Source organism: Oncorhynchus masou, chromosome 23, assembly GCF_036934945.1.
Source record: "Oncorhynchus masou masou isolate Uvic2021 chromosome 23, UVic_Omas_1.1, whole genome shotgun sequence".
Taxonomy (NCBI): domain Eukaryota; kingdom Metazoa; phylum Chordata; class Actinopteri; order Salmoniformes; family Salmonidae; genus Oncorhynchus; species Oncorhynchus masou.
In genome coordinates this window covers 53628316-53647290 of record NC_088234.1, presented here as the reverse complement: position 1 = coordinate 53647290, position 18975 = coordinate 53628316, and the positions used below count along the sequence as shown (strand labels likewise).

At 43.1% G+C, this 18975-nt stretch overlaps 1 protein-coding gene across 6 annotated transcripts in view; it reads right to left on the bottom strand.

Annotated features, from left to right (window-relative positions):
• Window positions 1–18975, bottom strand: part of LOC135511049 (transcription factor COE3-like) — a 71711-nt gene that overhangs the window by 13502 nt on the left and 39234 nt on the right. For 2 of the 6 annotated variants that reach the window (XM_064932524.1, XM_064932527.1), the window contains exons 7-10: window positions 15469–15550; window positions 13413–13554; window positions 8434–8567; window positions 8105–8231 (exon numbers count right to left, since the gene is read on the bottom strand). In XM_064932524.1, the coding sequence (XP_064788596.1) occupies window positions 8105–8231; window positions 8434–8567; window positions 13413–13554; window positions 15469–15550 (485 nt within the window). The remainder of the gene's footprint in view (window positions 1–8104; window positions 8232–8433; window positions 8568–13412; window positions 13555–15468; window positions 15551–18975) is intronic. The other 4 variants (XM_064932525.1, XM_064932528.1, XM_064932526.1 and 1 more) reach the window with 2 other exon arrangements.

Sequence of the window (18975 nt, the reverse complement as noted above, 5' to 3'; positions counted from 1 at the left end):
GTTCTTTTAAAGCCCGTTGGGTGTGGAACATAGTGAAAATGGGGCACAGAGGGGACGAGAGAAACCTCATCTATCTTGCTGCACAGGACAACTACTGTGCCTTAGTGAGGAATATCAAAATGGAGAACAGTTACCAAACAGACATCATCTAAGATTAAGATTTCTTTATTCGGCAATTGTACACAAGGTCCAACTGATATTTGACATCTGCTTTTATTCCAACCCCCTCTACATATACATGCTGGAGTAGAGGGTTGTCACACTGGGCACCCCTGGAGTAGTTGTTCTGTGGAGTAAAGAGCCTTGCTCAAGGGCACGCAATGGCATCTAGGATTTGATACCAGCTCACTTCCCACCAGTTTTTTCCCGTCAGACCCAGGATTGGAACTAGTAACCCTCCAGTTGCTGGCTCGCCTCTCTGATCGCTAGTCCACCTGCCACCCCTGTATCTAACAATGCAGTACAATTTATAGTGCCAATTAAATCCAAATCAATGAATAGGCCTATCATCCTTATAGAGAAACACCCCTGTACTGATACTACCCTTTAAACTGTAAAGCCACTCCTTGCAATACATTCTACAGAGGGATGCAATGCGGTAAAACACATGCTCATCTGCCGCCACTTATTTCGATACATTTTCCAGCGCAGGATTTCCCAGGACTGTTAATGATTCCACTGTGTGAAATAATGTCACAGTGTGCTCCTCAAAGTCTACCTGACAAACTGCTTGAAAACGAAGGAGTGGGAAAGCGTGTGTCAAGTCAGCCCTCTAATTGGACGAAAGGACCTTCCTCTCCTGAAACATTGCACACGTTCACAAAGGCTCTCTGGCTGAGACTGTGTAACTAGGTGACGAGTGTCTCGGTCACTCACGAGGAGCTACAGCTAAATACCAGGCTTGTAAATGAGACAGACAGGGGAACTGAGTAACAGTGATGGCAACATCAGCTATCTATACATTGCTCATATTACTACACTACACTCTTAGGTTAAAAGAGATGCCATTGGAAGCCCCTCTTATACAGATCTGTTTACATTGTTTACATACCTCTGTGAATGCCTTTGATTACAGTGTATCTTACAGTGTGTTAAGGCCACACCCCATCCCTGACTAGCTGCTACCAAACCCTGCCCTGCAGGGGAGGAAACCGTGAGGAGGCTCTGTATCTGATCTGCTCCAAATCCGGGACTTCAAAGAGAGTCTGGGCTGAAGGGCGGAGGGGAGCTGTAAGGTTAGACCTGATACACAGGCTGAACAGCACAAGGCCCGGACTGATGTGCTTTGATAAAGGAGTCCATGTTTACTGAACTGCAGTTTTTTTTGTCAAAAGCCAACCATTTCTGCTTGAAGTGCGGCAAAGGGCTTAATTTTAGATTTGAAGACTATATCACTTTGGATCTCTGTCCAACTGAGTGAGGATAAAGAGGTCAGTCAAGGTACACATCAATATTCATTGCATTACATGTAAAATGCATAGCATCTTGATCTGCATTGCTTGCTGTTTGGGGGTTTAGGCTGGGTTTCTGTACAGCACTTTGTGACTTTGGCTGATGTAAAAAGGGCTTTATAAATACATTTGATTGATTGATTGATTGATTGATTGATTGATTGACAAGCATTACAGTAAATATCAACACTCAACATAAATGTTCATAATTGTGAGCTTTTCAGTGTAGGATAACATTACTTTTAACAATATACAGTGCCTTCAGAAAGTACTCACACCCCTTGACTTTTTCCACATATTGTTGTGTTACAGCCTGGATTTAACATGGATTACATTTTTTTGGTCAGTGGCCTACACACAACACCCCATAATGTAAAAGTGGAATAATGTTTTTAGAAATGTTTACAAATTAATAAAACATGATAAGCTGAAAGGTCTTGAGTCAATAAGTATTCAACTCTATTTTTATGTCAAGCCGAAATAAGTTCAGGAGTAAAACTTGTTTAACAAGTAACATAAGAAGTTTCACGGACTCTGTGCACAATAATAGTGTTTAACATCATTTTTTATGACTACCTCATCTTTGTACCCCACACATACCTTACCTGTAAGGTAAACGCAGATCCAACCACAAAGACCATATCCCTTTGAGCATAGTGAAGTTATTAATTACACTTTGGATGGTGTATCAATACACCCAGTCGCTACAACGATACAGGCGTCCTTCCTAACTCAGTTGCCGAAATGGAAGGAAACTCAGGGATTTCAATATGAGCCAATGGTGACTTTTAAACAGTTACAGAGTTTAATGGCTGTGATAGGAGAAAACTGAGGATGGAGCAACAACACTGTGGTTACTCCACAAAACCTAATTGACAGAGTGAAAAGAAAGAAGCCTTTACAGAATAACAATATTCCTAAACATGCATCCTGCAACAAGGCACTAAAGTAATACTGCAAATAATGTGGCAAAGCAATTAACTATTTGTCCTGAACACAAAGTGTTATGTTTGGGACAAATCCAATACAACACATTACTGAGTACAATTCTCCATATTTTCAAGCATAGTGGTGGCTGCATCATGTTATGGATATGCTTGAAATCATTAAGGACTGGGGAGTTTTTCAGGATAAAAAATAAACGGAATGGAGCTAAGCACAGGGAAAATTCTAGAGGAAAACCTGGTTCAGTCTGCTTTCCATCAGACACTGGGAGATGAATTCACCTTTCAGCAGGACAATAACCTAAAGCACAAGGCCCTACACTGGAGTTGGTCACCAAGAAAACAGTGAATGTTCCTGAGTGGCTGAGTTACAGATCTACTTGGAAATCTACGGCAAGACCTGAAAATGGTTGTCTAGCAATGATCAACCAATCAACCAATTTGACAGAGCTTGAAGAATTTTGAAAAAGAATAACGGGCAAATATTGTACAATCCAGATGTGGAAAGCTCTTAGAGACGTACCCAGAAAGACTGTATTGCAAAGTATTGACTCAGGAGTGTGAATACTTATGTAAATTAGATATTTATGTATTTCAGTTTTTAAATAAATTAGCAAAAATGTCTAAAAACATGTTTGATGGGGTATTACAGCGGCAAGAACAAGTATGTGAACCCTTTGGAATTACCTGGATTTCTGCATACATTTGACATAACATTTGATTTGACCTTCATCTAAGTCACAACAATAAACAAGCACAGTGTGCATAAACTAATAACACACAAATTGTTCTTGTTTATATTGAATACATAATTTAAACATTCACAATGTAGGTTGGAAAAAGTATGTGAACCCCTAGGCTGATGACTTCTCCAAAAGCTAAGTGGAGTCAGGAGTCAACTAACCTGGAGTCGAATCAATGAGACGAGATTGGAGATTTTGGTTAGAGCTGCCCTGCCCCATAAAAAACACTCACAAAATTTGAGTTTTCTATTCACAAGAAGCATTGCCTAATGCGAACCATGCCTCGAACAAAAGAGATCTCAGAAAGAATTGTTGCCTTGCATAAAGCTGGAAAGGGTTACAAAAGTATCTCTAAAAGTCAGTCCAAAGAAAGACAAATTGTCTATAAATGTAGAAATTTCAGCACTGTTGCTACTCTCCCTAGGAGTGGCCATCCTGCAAAGATGACTGCAAGAGCACAGCATAGAATTCTCAATGAGGTTAAGAAGAAACCTCGGTCAGCTAAAGATGCGAACATCTCTGTTGACGAGTCTACAATAAGTAAAACACTCAACAAGAATGGTGTTCATGGGAGGACACCATGGAAGAAGCCACTGCTGTCCAAAAAAACACTGCTGCACGTCTGGAGTTCTCTAAAAAAAGCACCTGGATGTTCCATAGTGCTACTGGCAAAATATTCTGTGGACAGATTAAATTTAAGTTGTGTTGTTTGGAAGGAACATACAACACTATGTGTGGAGAAAAAAAGGCACAGCACAGCACACCAACATCAAAACCTCATCCCAACTGTAAAGTATGGTGGAGGGAGCATCATGGTTTGGGGCTGCTTTGTTGCCTCCGGGCCTGGACAGCGTGCGATCATCAACGGAAAAATGAATTCCCAAGTTTATCAAGACATTTTGCAGGAGAATGTAAGGCTATCTGTCCACCAATTGAAGCTTGAGGCAGTCCTGACCTCAACAGGACCTCAACAGGATTGAGATGCTGTGGCATGACCTCAAGAGAGCATTTCACACCAGACATCCCAAGAATACTGTCGAACTGAAACTGTTTTGTTTAGAGGAATGGTCCAAAATTCCTCCTGACCGTTGTGCAGGTTTGATCCGCAACTACAGAAAACGTTTGGTTGAGGTTATTGCTGCCAAAGGAGGGTCAACTTGTTATTAAATACAAGGGTACACATACTTTTTCCAACCTTCACTGTGAATGTTTACATGGTGTGTTCAATAAAGACATGAAAAATTATAATTGTTTGTGTGTTATTAGTGTAAGCAGACTGTGTTTGTCTATTGTTGTGACCTCGACGAAGCTCAGATTCTTCCCAACTGTATGTGTAGTTGGTGAGAATTATATATGTTTTTATTAATTTTGTCTTCAGGCTGTAACACAACAAAATGTGGAAAAAGTCAAGGGGTTTGAATAGTTTCTGAAGGTACAAACAGTATTAACGACCTTATTTTCCATCCCCTACCAGACTGACATGTCTTGATCTCCAACAGTATTCAGTGAATCACCCATGACCCCTTTGTCCTTATGTTGATGAATGACTGCCGTATAGCCATTTTGTCAGATTCTGGTGCAGTGGAGTCGATACTGTCACCTTGACAAGAAAACTTTGTGATTCATCAGCCTTCAAGGCTGTCTAGCCTCAACTCATACCTGGCAAGAGATGCTCACTGTATGGGGCATCATCAGCATCATCCAAAACCCTTCACCCAGACCCAGTGTGTTATATAGCAGCCCTCTGTGAGATCAGATAAATGGCACTCCTTACAGTCAGCCTTATAGGGAGAAGAAAAAAAAAACACTTGACTTGTGCTAATAACACAGAAACCAAACTGCTCACCAAAGGTCTGAAAACGAAGCACTCTGTCATTTCCCAGCTTGGGAAATTAGCAAATAATGTTCCTTTCCCGCTGACAAATGTATGACAGCTACCCTTCATCTATCATTCTCTCCTAACGTTATGATGCATGTCCTGGATCCCCAATAGAGGATACAGGCGACGTTTACTGACCCTCAATTTACCCATGACAAATGGGGTCCCGGTTAATGTGCTATTTCTGGGGCGAGCTAGGGGTTCATTTGAACACAATTCCCGGGTATAGGGATGTCACTGATTAGGATAAATAGTAGCTGAGTGTGTTAGCAGCAGTGCCAGCACTTCATATTACTAAGGGTCTCCATAGGGAGTGGTCCTGGGAGGGTAGCTCTTATAGAAATCAAGTCTAGCTTGAAACCAAAAGCTCTCATGCAATTAGGGTTTCAAAGTCAATGTTTTTACTTATAGTTTACTCTTTTGCACTGGCGTCAGCCTATAGTAACTTTATGGTAAAAAGCAATCACATACGTTTTACCCAATTGAAGTCACGTGCGGCCGTTTGTAAAAGCCCTTGAAGAGCAAACACAGATCCTCTATGCAGTAGTTAATAAAGTGTGAAGTGTTGACTAGAGGACAGCTGGACCTGTCCCTTTTTGATTTGCTAACCTTGCTAACTTAGTTTGATCCTCCAGTCCCCCTGACCAATTGATAACCAATACATGGATCAGATACAGGACAAGCCACAACAACCCACTGGGAACAGATGTCACTTCAATGTCTAGTTTTGATTTACATTTGGTTGAGTTGTCAACTAATGTGAATTCAAAGTGAAATAAACAAAAACTGTCACCATGTCGTTCGATTTAGGTTAAAGGTTGGGTGAAAAGAAAATACGAAATGCTATTATGTTGATGACTTTTTGCAAATCCAATCAGTTTTCCTCATTGGTTCAACCTCATCACATAGATTTTTGGGGGTTGAAATTATGTGGAAACAACATTGATTAAACCAGTTTTTGGGATACACTATGTCCTTTCCCTAAAGTAGAACAATTTGGTAAACATTGATACAGTAAGCATGTGTGGAATATGAAGCAATTGTTGTATTACTGACAATAGGCCTGTGGCCACAGTGAAATATACATTGCTAACTACAGTACATAGCTTAATAAAGCATACTCTCAAGTTTTGCAGCATTGTGTCTCTGTAGCTGGTGTTCCCATGATTGAACATACTCAATGCATACTGGATTATTGATGTACATTACAGGGTGCTCACATCCTCTGACTGAATTGTTAGTTTTGGAGGTGGTCCAGAATACTAATCCAACAAGACACCACTCTCTGCCGTTAGAATTGACTGCAATGTACTCTATGTTGACTCTTGGTAATTTGTGATAATTTATTACATTGAGCGAGTTAAATCTCCACAATTAGGGCCTGTCGGGCGAGAAGAGACAACATGAAAAGGTCTAAAAGCGATTCTCTCAACGACATGACGCAAAGTCACGCTTGAAGGGTAGCTTTGATAAACGGACCTTTGATTCCCACACGTTGCCTGGCCACTGAAATGACAAGAGAAAGGCCTCTTTTTGTTGCCAGTCCACGTTGTACTTAACTGTCCGAGAGGTAATGTCCCCCTATCAACTCGCAATTACTGTACATCTGGAGTCCATGTTAATTCTGTCGTTAAGTTCCCAGAGCTTGTTAACAGTTTCATGTCGACCCTGGTACAATCAGGGTGATCCAATCTGGGAATAGCAGTAGGCTGAGGAGCTCGACTTGTCTTATTGGTGGCTCTCCCTTTTAATTCACCACACTAATCAATTGTACTTCCATTGCCACCCAGGTTAATTGTATCTTTCGACTAACTGGAACAGAGCAGGAACCAGAGAAGGAAAAAGGAACGAAATCAACATAGATCCAGAAGGGGACAGGTTCTCCCAGTAAAACCTGATGGTAATCATCCCAATCCGCTTAGCCCGTGTGACTAATGGGGTCTGTTCTTAAGAGACCTGGCACATTTACCGGGGTGCTATAGAAGCCAATAATGTCTCTTAACTTATACACCTTCCCAGGCTTCACACATATGCACATACGCTCACACACTCAGTACACTGCACTCTTGTTTCATTATCCCAGTGCCTTGTTGGCCTCTGCTCTGCTTCTGCTAGGGAGGTTAAATGCAGGAGTGCTAGGCCAGACTGCACGGTTGGAGGGGAAGGGAACGGGTGGCTTGGGGAGGGGGGGGTTGATGAGAAACAGCTGCCCAGGATGGAAGGGGTCTAGGGGGGGTTTAAGGGGGTCCACCCCCCCTCTTCACACACACTCCTCCACTTTTTGAGGGCGAGTGCTTTGACGCGCCTCGTCTCATTCTAGCCATCGGTGTTAGAACAGACGGAGGCTTCCAGGTCAGACAGCCCCTGACCCTCATGACCTCTGCCTCCTCACCAATGATGACAGATAAGACCACCACATCCCTCTTTTAGCCAAGATAATCCACCTATACTTATGGTGTGACACTCTCACACAAGACTCACACACACACACACACACACACACACGCTCACGAATATCCTTAACTGCATCCTTCTATTTCTCTCAAGTTCAGTCACTACTTTCATTATAATTACAATATATTGAAAAAATCTGCAAATTAGTAGATGCATATCTGACAAGTGAGGAGAGAAATATAATTGGCAGGGTGAATTATCCTGACAGATTGAATTTAACAGAGCTTGGCAGCGCTGACTTCTAATGGCAGTTCAGGGAGAGATCAAGTTGCACTCATAGAAGTCCTTCCACCAAACACCTTTAGCTAGCGGTGCAGTTCTCACACACTGAACATTCCAGACCCAGAAAGCAGAGGCCTGGTTAGGCCATCATTACTGCCTTGACACCGGGACCCTGTTCTTATACTGTGAAAATGCATCCTTACTTCCAGCCTAACCATAGATGCAAAATGGCTGGATGGGTAAAAGTTATGTGTTTCAGCGAACCCTTGTTTTCTTTATCCAAATGTATCAGATCAGTGACTACTTTAAGGAATTTGAACAGAGTTTGTGTTTCATCCAGAGAGGATGCATAGTCAGGGCACTAAACCCAGGGAGGAGAGACTGAAAGAAGCATTAAGCATCCTGACTCACCGGTGTAGACAAATCTTCCAGGAGCCCCTTTGCAGAACTGCTTGGACTTGTAGGACAGCGTGACCTCCACCACACCAGGGATGTGCCTGGGAGGGGTCTGGACGCGGATGGCGTGGGGGGTGATGAGCTGGATGACAGGGCACAGGAACCATTGAGTCTGACCATACCTACTAAGGTCTCGTACAAACATACAAAAGAATGGCTATTGTTACTCGTTTTTATAGTAAAGGCTTCAGTTTCTAATAGGATATGTTTAGTAAAAACAGTAAGATACTTAAACCCTAGGCTGAAATTCAATCAAATCAATGGTGTGACAAAAAATACTGTACCTCACTCCAGACAAGCATGGTCCCGAAGACGACCTGCAGGCCGTCAAAGAAGTTGTCCCCAATGATGATGACAGTGGCCCCTCCTGTGGTCCATCCCTCACTGGGGCTGATGGCCTTGATGCAAGGGGTGGCTGCTTAACACAGAGGAAAGAAGGGCCTATTCAGTACCTACACTTCTGTATAGCCTGATGTCTTTATCCCAGTAGAAAGACATATCATGGAAATAAGCCTGGAGAGAGAAAGAATGATGGATTTGTCCTTTTAGGCACGAGAATAAAAATCATTCATCAGCATGTTGGAGTGATGTAAGCAGACCCTTCAAACGGTCCGCTTCACAAAGGCTAAGCGCTGGGCTCGTGAGGGGAAATGATTTGGTGTAGCAAATTATGTGTCAGTGCAAATGTAGCTATCAAAATTGATTAGGCGTAGCCCTGCACGTACAGTAGAGTTTGAAAGTTAAACACATCTCATATGAGTCCAGAATAAAGCTGTAGAATGTAAATGACAAGCCAACGCAACATTGTTGGTTACTTGTCATTCCACTGTCTTTCTTCCCTCCGTTCTAGCATGTTGTTTAGAATGCAGTTTCACAACATGAATAAATTCATGAATTATTCAAGCTCAGTTTTGCCTTTTGTGATCGATTCAATCCATTTCACATTGTTTATTACAATGCTTTTCATCTGCCATGACTTTTGCTACATAGCTTTGCCGTTCATCAGAGGGCTGTGAGTTATTATAATCTAATCAAACTCTTCCTGTCATTTGATGCATTACCTTAATATGGTGCTCAACCTGACACCACGTTTACATCAGGCATAGCATGAAAGCTAACCATAAAACAGCAATATTACATGCAATCTTTTTACATCTATATTTTGTGAATACAATGTGAACTGTACACTTTTAACGTGTTCTACTATTTATATGAGCACATTGCTGAACTCCTATTATCACTCCAGTTCAGTAAGTAAATCCCCATCTGCCTTTGTTATATGGATCACTACAGACAAGACATCTCCCTTTGTTTGCTTTGCTGTTGGGGCTGTGCAGGTTATGTTTGCTTTCTCCCCATGAAGCGCACATGCACACACGCATAAGCGCACAAGCGCGCACACACACACACGCATAAGCGCACAAGCGCGTACACACACACACACACACACACACAAACACTGCGGGAAATCGGACTTTAACAGGCGCTGTTGACTTCATGCTAATCACCCCTTACAGAATTTCATCTCTGAGGTCTGGACGAGTGACATTTGCTTTGCTTAATTGCTAAGCAGAGCATCTGAAAGAAGACCATCTCTCTGTGGGATCGCCGCGTCCCCTCAAAGGAGCTGACCTTCATCAGTGCTGCCGATTACGGCAAATAATTCCCCCTTCAAAATGACTGTACACAAATTGACTTTGGACCCGGGAGAGAGGGAGAGAATGAGAGAGAGAGAGAGAGAGAGAGAGAGAGAGAGAGGGGGAGAGAGAGGGAGAGAGAGGGAGAGAATGAGAGAGAGAGAGAGAGAGAGAGAGAGAGAGAGAGAGAGAGAGAGAGAGAGAGAGGGGGATTGTTGATGGTGGTTGTTGGGGGGCAGCTGCAGCCAGAAACCTACACACATACACACACACACACACACACCACCTCGGAAATCCCAACGCCCCCCTCCCACACACAGAAAGGACCCATGGAGAGGGAGCGAACGGGGCCCTAAGCCGTCCACCCTTCTGCCTGAAAATTTGCATATGTCTCAATGCACAGACAGAGAGGGGAGCATGTGCTGAATGGGAACCGTGGCCAAGTGGATTACACAGGCAGCGCAGGCGATCTGATGATAGACACTCACAATTCCCCGCAGCAGATGATAGACATTGCAGGGAGGGAATGAGGATGGCTAAAACAAGGCCTGTCCGTGCATCATTAAACTTTGTACTTTTAAAGCTGCAATATGTAACTTTTTGGGTGACCTGACCACATTCACATAGAAATGTGTGTTATGGGTCTGTCATTGTCATTGAAAGCAAGTCTAAGAAGCGGTAGATCTGTTCTATGTGCACTCGATACTTTCAATACTTCCCGTTCTTAAGTCAAATTTTTGCTTATTTTACTTTTCGGTTTATTACACCATTTTCAAACAGCTAAAAATATAATATTTTTGGTTATGGAAAATATATTTCACAGCGGTTTATGTGGTACAATAATTCTCTACACTATACTTTCTTGTTTTGTCACATAAACTGAAATTAGGCAAGCTATTAGAACTTTAGCAATCAGGAAATGGAGGAGCAATTTCTACATAATGCATCCTTAAGTAGTTTAAAACAATATTGGTTTATCTGTGCACATTCTCTTAAATAATGTTACTGTTGTCAAATGGCTCTAAGTGCAGATTCAACATACATTTTGGTTCCTTTACTTCCTAATGGTTCAGGTTAGCACTAAAGTACAGAGAACTGATCTTAGATCTGAGCTAAAAGCCAACTTCCGTCTGAAGCTCTAGTAGGCCTACTGAGGCACTCAAACAGGTCTGATGTGTCCGTCGATGTTGCGTCCTTTGTTCTGCCTGCTGAAATGTGTTGTAATTGTGCTGTGGGATGTCCAGATGGTCGGATGATAGTGCAGCTGATGGGATTATACCTTTTAACTCTCCCTGGGCCATCTGTTACCCCTCTCTCTCGCTCTCTCTCTCTCTCTCTCTCTCTCTCTCCCTCTCTCTCTCCCTCTCTCTCTCTCTCTCTCTCTCTCTCTCTCTCTCTCTCTCTCTCTCTCTCTCTCTCTCTCTCTCTCTCTCTCTCCCTCTCTCTCTCCCTCTCTCTCTCTCTCTCTCTCTCTCTCTCTCTCCCTCTCTCTCTCTCTCTCCCTCTCTCTCTCCCTCTCTCTCTCTCTCTCTCTCTCTCTCTCTCTCTCTTTTTCACACTCACTCTCTCCCTCGCAATCTTTCAGATGGAGCAGACTGGATTCACTTGTCTTTATTGCATAAACCATAACAGCATTACAGCCACTTACAGCATGCAAATGACTGGGGGGTTGCAGGCTCTATGTTGAGTCTTCCATATTCTCCAAGTCTCTATGGTGGAACGTGGCTAAGGAACAGGTGGAGTGAGTGTGTATGAGGGTGTGTGTGTGAGTCTGCAAGTGTGTATGTATTATTGAAGGATTTTTTTATATTCGTGTTTGTCTGTTCAAACATGCACGGTTCAGTTGTGTCAGTAAAATAAATTCCCATTTAGCACCAATAGGGGGCAGCACCTGTTGAGCAGCCTGACACTGTCACCCCAGCGTTGAGACAATAAACTGAGAGTATGCTTTGCTTTCTCAGACACAGACAGACAGTCAAGCCATGTCTGAGGCTCTCACCCAATGAACACGTATTGAAGAATGTGTTGCTAATTTAAAGGGTGCTGTCTGTCTGCCTGCCTGGTGTCAGAACTCTATGGAAGACATGGATGCGATTAGGTTTTACGACCGAGTATCCTGTTCTCATGTGTCACGTGTATGAGTGTCGGGGGTGGGGGAGGCAAACAAGCGACATTTTAGCTAAAGAGCTACAGTACATTGCTAATACACACAAAGTGTTTGTTTTTTACACTCAAGTATATTATGTTGGGATGAAAAATAGATTGAGATATATTGGAAAGTTACATTTTCTGTATTATAGTTAAGTGCCATTTTCTCAAACTCCATAAATGAAAGTTATCAGGTGATTTGGGCACTCAAAAGATACTAAGACAGATTGTGTTATTGAAAGAAGATGGCTATGCGAGGCAAGCCTACTGCTCTTGCGCTTTGAAGAATGAGTAGGAGAGGAAAGGGGTGGGCAGGGGAAATCTGTGTGGAACCCTAATAACACACTCACACACACACACACACACACACACACACACACACACACACACACACACACACACACACACACACACACACACACTATCCCGTGGGATGGGGGGAACATGGAGGAGAGGGCTCAACCTCTTTAATTGCTCTCCTCATTAAGGCGCAGGTTGCTAGGCGATCCACACCTACCGTGTCATAAACGTGAGACACAGACACCAACACAACAGAACGTCACTGAGCATAATGACTTCGATGCTTGAGGCAGGACTTTAATTATTTGATTTTGTCCTCTAGTAGAGGAGTCATTAATAAAGACTAAAACAAATAGATTAGCTTATCCCCCACTAGGACTGGACTACATAAGATATATTAATTGTCTTGTCATTTTTTTTTTAGAACTGTTGTTGTGTTAAACGTTACATTTGCTTTTGGTGATAGGACCATTAATGGTTATTAAAGTGGAGAGAAGGCCGTTTCAGGCAGTGGTGTGTGTATATAGACTGTTTGCCTATAGCCATAATTGCCTCTTGAAATCTGAAGATAAGCAATTTGCACAATTGGTCTGCTCTGTTTTTTCCATAATCTCTGAGCTGTGTGTGCTCTCATCTGCGAGAGGAGGCCAGGAGGGGTCAGAAGGTTATGTTCAGTGCATTTTACTTTTTGGATTTCCCATGGTTTGGAGGTCCTGCTTGCCTCTCTTTTGGCCGAGCAGGCAATCAGTCTATCATATGGAATCAGTTGGAAGAAAAACAGTAAGTTCCTTTTTTCTCCTAGTCCCCCCCCCCCTCCCTCCACCTGCCCTCTTCTTCATCCCCTCATTTCTCTACTCAGCTGAAACTGCAGTGCCCAGCAACAGGAAATCGACCTCACTGTGACTTATTTGCCAATTTTACCCTGTTTCGCATAGGTTAAAAACTTTTATGTGCAATTTAACACTTGGACAAGATTGGAAATAGTATATGGTTTTATAATCATTCAAATTACCAGAATTACTAGCATTCTTAGAATGATTATTGTATACAATTTCCAATCCACTTCAAATAGTATGAATGAGGGAGTCATGAGCGACTTACAGCACAGACTTAGAAGAGTGTATGAACAGAGGGCAAATGGAAGGAATGACAAAGAACAGGATGTAAAAGGTGCCTACCATTCTCCAGATAAGGAGGCGTACCTTCTGAAGGGTCGAGTCTGCGAGCCCTTCGCCCATGTTTGGAGTTGTTGTGGACAAACATGTTGTCTGAGACAGCCAAGACATGGCCATCCACATTGACGGTCGTCGAGACAACAACCTGCAACAAGAGTGAAGGTAGAGCGTGTCATTTAGCAATCTGTATGAAAGCGGCACAATCACGAACAAAACATCAGTGTCATCACACTTGGCTATTTTCAAATTTCCACATGAACATTTAGCACTCTCTGTAATCACTTCTGTTGACTCCACTCTGACGATTGTTGTCTTGACTTCATCGATTCACAGAACACATTGATCGACTCATCTATCTAGTTCCGTATGGTGGACAAACTAGACGAACTCACAAACAACAAGAACAAACTTCTTCTTTGTTCAACAAACATTTCCCCTGGATCAAAGTCTAACTCAGGCTGAGATTCAATCCGATTGTGGGTTGAAGGCATTGCGGCTCTTAAAGCCTCAATATATCATAGCGCTTGTTTTTGTTGTTCTGCTTTCTCTTGACCACATCTCCAAACAGTGGACTAGGCCATGAATGGAGAAAGTGTTTCCGAGCAGGAAATAGAGAGCCCCTCTCAGGTTCTCTTTGCCGGTGAGTGACCTCGGTGTAGCTGTGGAATTTGGGGGGTGCTTTTTTGGTTCGTTTTGGGGGGAAAGAGGGGGAGTTGGGAAAGAGGTAGGGGGGCAGAGTAGGGAGGTGAAAGAGCTCCATTCTTGCTCACAGGTTCAGAGCTGGGCCAAGCTGCACATGATGGATGTGGCCCTCTCTGGCCTCAAGCTGGTTTCGGGAGGGGGGGGGGGTAATAAGAGTGAAAGGCAGAATACACAACCTTGGCTGGAGAAACACCTACAGTGGAGCATCTGGTAAATCTATCTGGGAAAAACGGCATTCTGGCCACCAGAACGGAGACCAGAAAAGATAGCCAACATATTGTAAGCCTTGGCCTACAATACCCCTCTCCCATCCCAAAATACTCCAACAATAATTGCCAGTTGATTCCCTATAAATACAGTAAATCTAGATTTGTTTAAAGATACAAATGGGGTAAAAGTTTTATACAACACTAACTCATACACCTCCTGTTACATATGCCTTGGGGAGATGGTTTTTAAAGATAGCTCAGTAGCTGTCATAGCTGGGGCAGTATGTCCCCAGTCTCTTGTGAATCTAGGAGTAATGCAATGGTAGAGTGAACACCTGAGCTGTTTGTGAAGACATTGACTCTGTTAAGTCCAGTTACCCCCCTGAGGGAAAAGGAGAACAGGGAGGTCTAGTGGTGACATCAGAAACAGCCTGTCTGTTTCATGTCTGGGGGTTGCTGGAGGAAGCTAGGTTGGTGTGTCTGTCATGGCCCATGATTGGCAGTGACTGATGGCCCCTGGAGTTTGTGGCAAGGCAGATAGGATACCTCCACTTTATTCAGGCCTGACCTCCTTCCTGGGGTATATGGGTCTGTGGTTGGTGGATATGTCGATCACCAACTTCAATGGCACTCCTCCACATTTAATAGAGCATGTATTTTAGCTTTAGTAGCCTCTTAGACATGGGAGTATTCCAGACCTCCAGATAGACGTTTCATTGCTCATACTGGCCGCAGTGTAATGGAAAACACCTCTCAGATGGTTCTCGTTGGCTGCACAGTGAATAATCGTGGTATCGTGACAACCCTAGTGTGTGTGTGTGTGTGTGTGTGTGTGTGTGTGTGTGTGTGTGTGTGTGTGTGCATGTGTGTGTGTGTGTGGGCTAACCCTGAGTTAACAGTGTTGTTACATGTGGTGGGATCATCCTCCCTTCTGTGCTGTGGTTCAGAAAGCTGTCAGGACCACAATTGATAGCACCTCTGAAATCCCATATCCTTATTTGTGTCAGATGGTGTTCTCCAATAAATATTCCTTACATGTGTTCAGCTGCACACTGACACCCTCTGCAAGGGTGTGTGAGTGTAAACTTGTGTGCATGAAACCCGTGAGTGTGTGTGCGCGTGTGTCATTTTGTGTAAATTTCAGTTACCTGGAACCTGCGCATGTCTCTGGGATTCCCTGCATTCTTCAGACAGTTCTGATTGCACTTCAGGAAGAACTTCAGGAAAAATCTGAAAAAGAGCACAAAATAAAAAATAAAATGTAAGTACACAGTACTAGAATGGAATGGAATAGAATTAAATAGAATAGAACGGAACAGAAGTATTGCTAGTCTTGCATGGGGGACAGTACAATCAGTCAGTCAGTACAGTCAGTCAGTCAGTCAGTCAGTGTAGTCAGTCAGTCAGTACAGTCAGTCAGTCACTACAGTCAGTCAGTCAGTCAGTCAGTCAGTGTAGTCAGTCAGTCAGTATAGTCAGTCAGTCACTACAGTCAGTCAGTTCGTCAGTCAGTCAGTGTAGTCAGTACAGTCAGTCAGTGTAGTCAGTGTAGTCAGTACAGTCAGTCAGTCAGTCAGTCAGTCAGTCAGTCAGTCAGTACAGTACATTCAACAACATAGACAGAAAAGGAGGAAAGAAAAAGGAAGATTCAGAGGAAGTGAAGCAGGAGAGATGTAACAACAAATGACAAGCGGAGGTAGAAAGGTGTGATTTTGTGTTTTACAAAATAGTAAAACACAAAATAATAGTTGAAGCATAGAGCCAGTCAATAATTCATACGGAATGAAATTCCAAAAAGCCAATACAGGTCCATGCCATTCAACCTGTTAACTACAAATCTATTACACCAGTATCAAACCCAGATATTAGTAATTTGTTTAAAATAATGTAGATATCTTCTGTTGCTTCTAATATCCCTTAGCAGCAACCCTTTGTCATACCATCCTCTCACCTGAGTTCACAGCCTGCTCCTACTCCCATCTGCTACTAGAATACAGGAAGTCACTTGATATTCCACCCACCTATTTCATCCCAGAACACCCCCTGTGCAATTAAAGTTGTGCTGTTCAATAGGGAGGCAAATGAGGCCCACCTGTGACCAGGTCTTGTTTGATGAGCATCAGGGATAAAGGACCTAACAAGGTGAGAGCGTGCCACAAAACTTATAGTCCTGTCAGACAATTAGGCGGCCACTCCTGGGACCTTCGCTTCACGCCACACACACAAGCACACACACACACGCACACATGCACACATGGGTGGGTGAGGCAATTATGCCACAAATTACAACCTGGCTAATTGTCTCCGAACAAATGTCATGTGTGAGAGAGAGATCTAGGGTTCTTTAGTCTTTGAGTCTCTGTCTCTCTCTCTCTCTCTCTGTCTGTCTCTCTCTCGCTCTCGCTGCGCTTCAGCTGCCAAGTGTTTGCCTGTGAACGTCAAATGAACGTCAGGTCCCTGTGATTTTATTGAAAAAGCCTCCTATCGTGAGCTCTCCTTTTAAACATAACCTTTCCGTGTTCCAGTAGATAACATGACAAAGGAGACAGGTGGAGGACGCTTAACAGTCCCTGACTTGGTTTACTGTCTCCTACTACAAATGTCTTCCCTATTACCACTGCAAGTGATGACAACAACATGTTCTAAACCTGACAGTGGGATCAATGCTTATATCAGCAGAATGTACTGCAACACACCTTAATTGACTTCCTTATCATGCACAGTATATACATAATCATACAGATTTCTGCTACTGGGCTCCCGCCAAGTTTGATGTTAACAGTAATGCTAATATGTCACCACCATTTATTGGTTTTATGTTCAATTTCATGGTTTCCATTGAAAAGCAAAATTGGCACTATTGCCAGTTATTTTATTATCATATATTGAATGCTTCGTGTAAAGCTTGCTGCTTAAGAGGGTCCTTTCTCAACACTTAGCCTCCTCCTTCTCACTCCACAGTGGGATCTGGGCCAATGCAATAAATCAGTGGCTTGAAACGACCCCCTAACCCTGGCCACATTAATACATGCACTGGTCATTTAGAAGTGTTCTCCAATAGACTCCAATAACCCTCAGCACCACTGCCAGCCCAAAAGAACATGAGAGGTGAGAAAATATTTTCACTCGCCATCCAAGGAGCTTTGGCCCCGACATCAATAAAAGAAAATGTTTTAAGCCACGCCAAAATGCTGATTGCCTGTTGGTGTGCGGCGAGACCATAAAAAACCTGACTTGTCGTTAGTGCATTTTGCCTGATTGTGTGCAGTGTGTTTTTGGTTGCATCTGTTGGCCAATCATCAGAATGACCATTATCTACTCTAATTCCCTGACCTTGTTTTTATTTCCCCAAAGAGTCGTAATGTAGAGCAGTAGACATCTGCGGAAAGCAGACCTGAAATACGACTTTTATTTGTCTGTCGCCCCTCATATAGATTGGGTTAGACTAGTGAGTGTGTGAGTGAGCACCTGTGTGTGTGTGTGTGTGTGTGTGTGTGTGTGTGTGTGTGTGTGTGTGTGTGTGTGTGTGTGTGTGTGTGTGTGTGTGTGTGTGTGTGTGTGTGTGTGTGTGTGTGTGTGTGTGTGTGTGTGTGTGTGTGTGTGTGTGTGTGTGTGTGTGTGTGTGTGTGTGTGCATGTGTGCATGTGTGTGCATGTGTGTGTGCGTGTATCCAAGATTGATGTGCTTTAAATGTTTAGCACCTTTGTGCGAAAAAAATAAATATATAAATATACATTTCCTTGCCAAAACGTAGACGTTATTGAAGCCACATGTTATTTTTAACATGGGGCTTTCCTGTACTTTCTTCTGTTGTGTTGTCGTACAATTACAAACTGTAAAACTGCAGTAAAACAAAAAGTAAGCAATAAACAGAAAAGGGTACTTGGGAATAGATGTCAGCCGTACTTTCGTGAACTACGTCTTTTATGTTTACTGTTATGAAGACGATTAACCACAATTTCCCAGCTAACAGATAAGCTTCATTTTAACAGTAGTCCATGTTAGTGGCAACAGTAAAGCATCATTACATTAGAGTTGGTTAACATTCTACATGAGCACACTGTAAATTGGTCCTTGGTGAAAAGGCAAGCAATTAAGATCAGCCTCTCTCTTTTACTTCTTAAATATCTACAGAACTTTGTGCTGGTGTTTTGGCACGCTCAGAGACCAAAACGAGGTTGTTTAATTGTTTTTTAATGGGAAATCAAGGCGACGACGCCATTAGATGTTGGCAACGGAGGGCAAAGGGGGGGATCGAGAGAAAGAATGAACTGCAATTAGGTTTGATTAAAGCTATCCTTCTCAATAATCAGAGCTAGAGACAGGACAGGAGGACCCTGGTGGCCGTGGAGATGGAGGAAGGTGTAGAGTGATATTAAGGCCAATGAAGGGGATATTAACGTGGCTAATTAAAGCAACTCCTCCAAAGCTGGGAGACGAGCGAGGCTCTCAGCGGACCGCCATGGAGGAAATCATCGGCCCAGCCAGCTATCAGTTGGAGGAGGGAGAGAGAGAGAAAAGGGCTGTAGTTCATCAGACAGAGAGACGGTGAGAACGAAAAGGACTGTAGTTCATCAGAGAGAGGGTGAGAGAGAAAAGAGAGAAAGTGGTGGAGGGAGAGGGAGAGAAAGGGGCTGTAGTTCATCAGAGGGTGA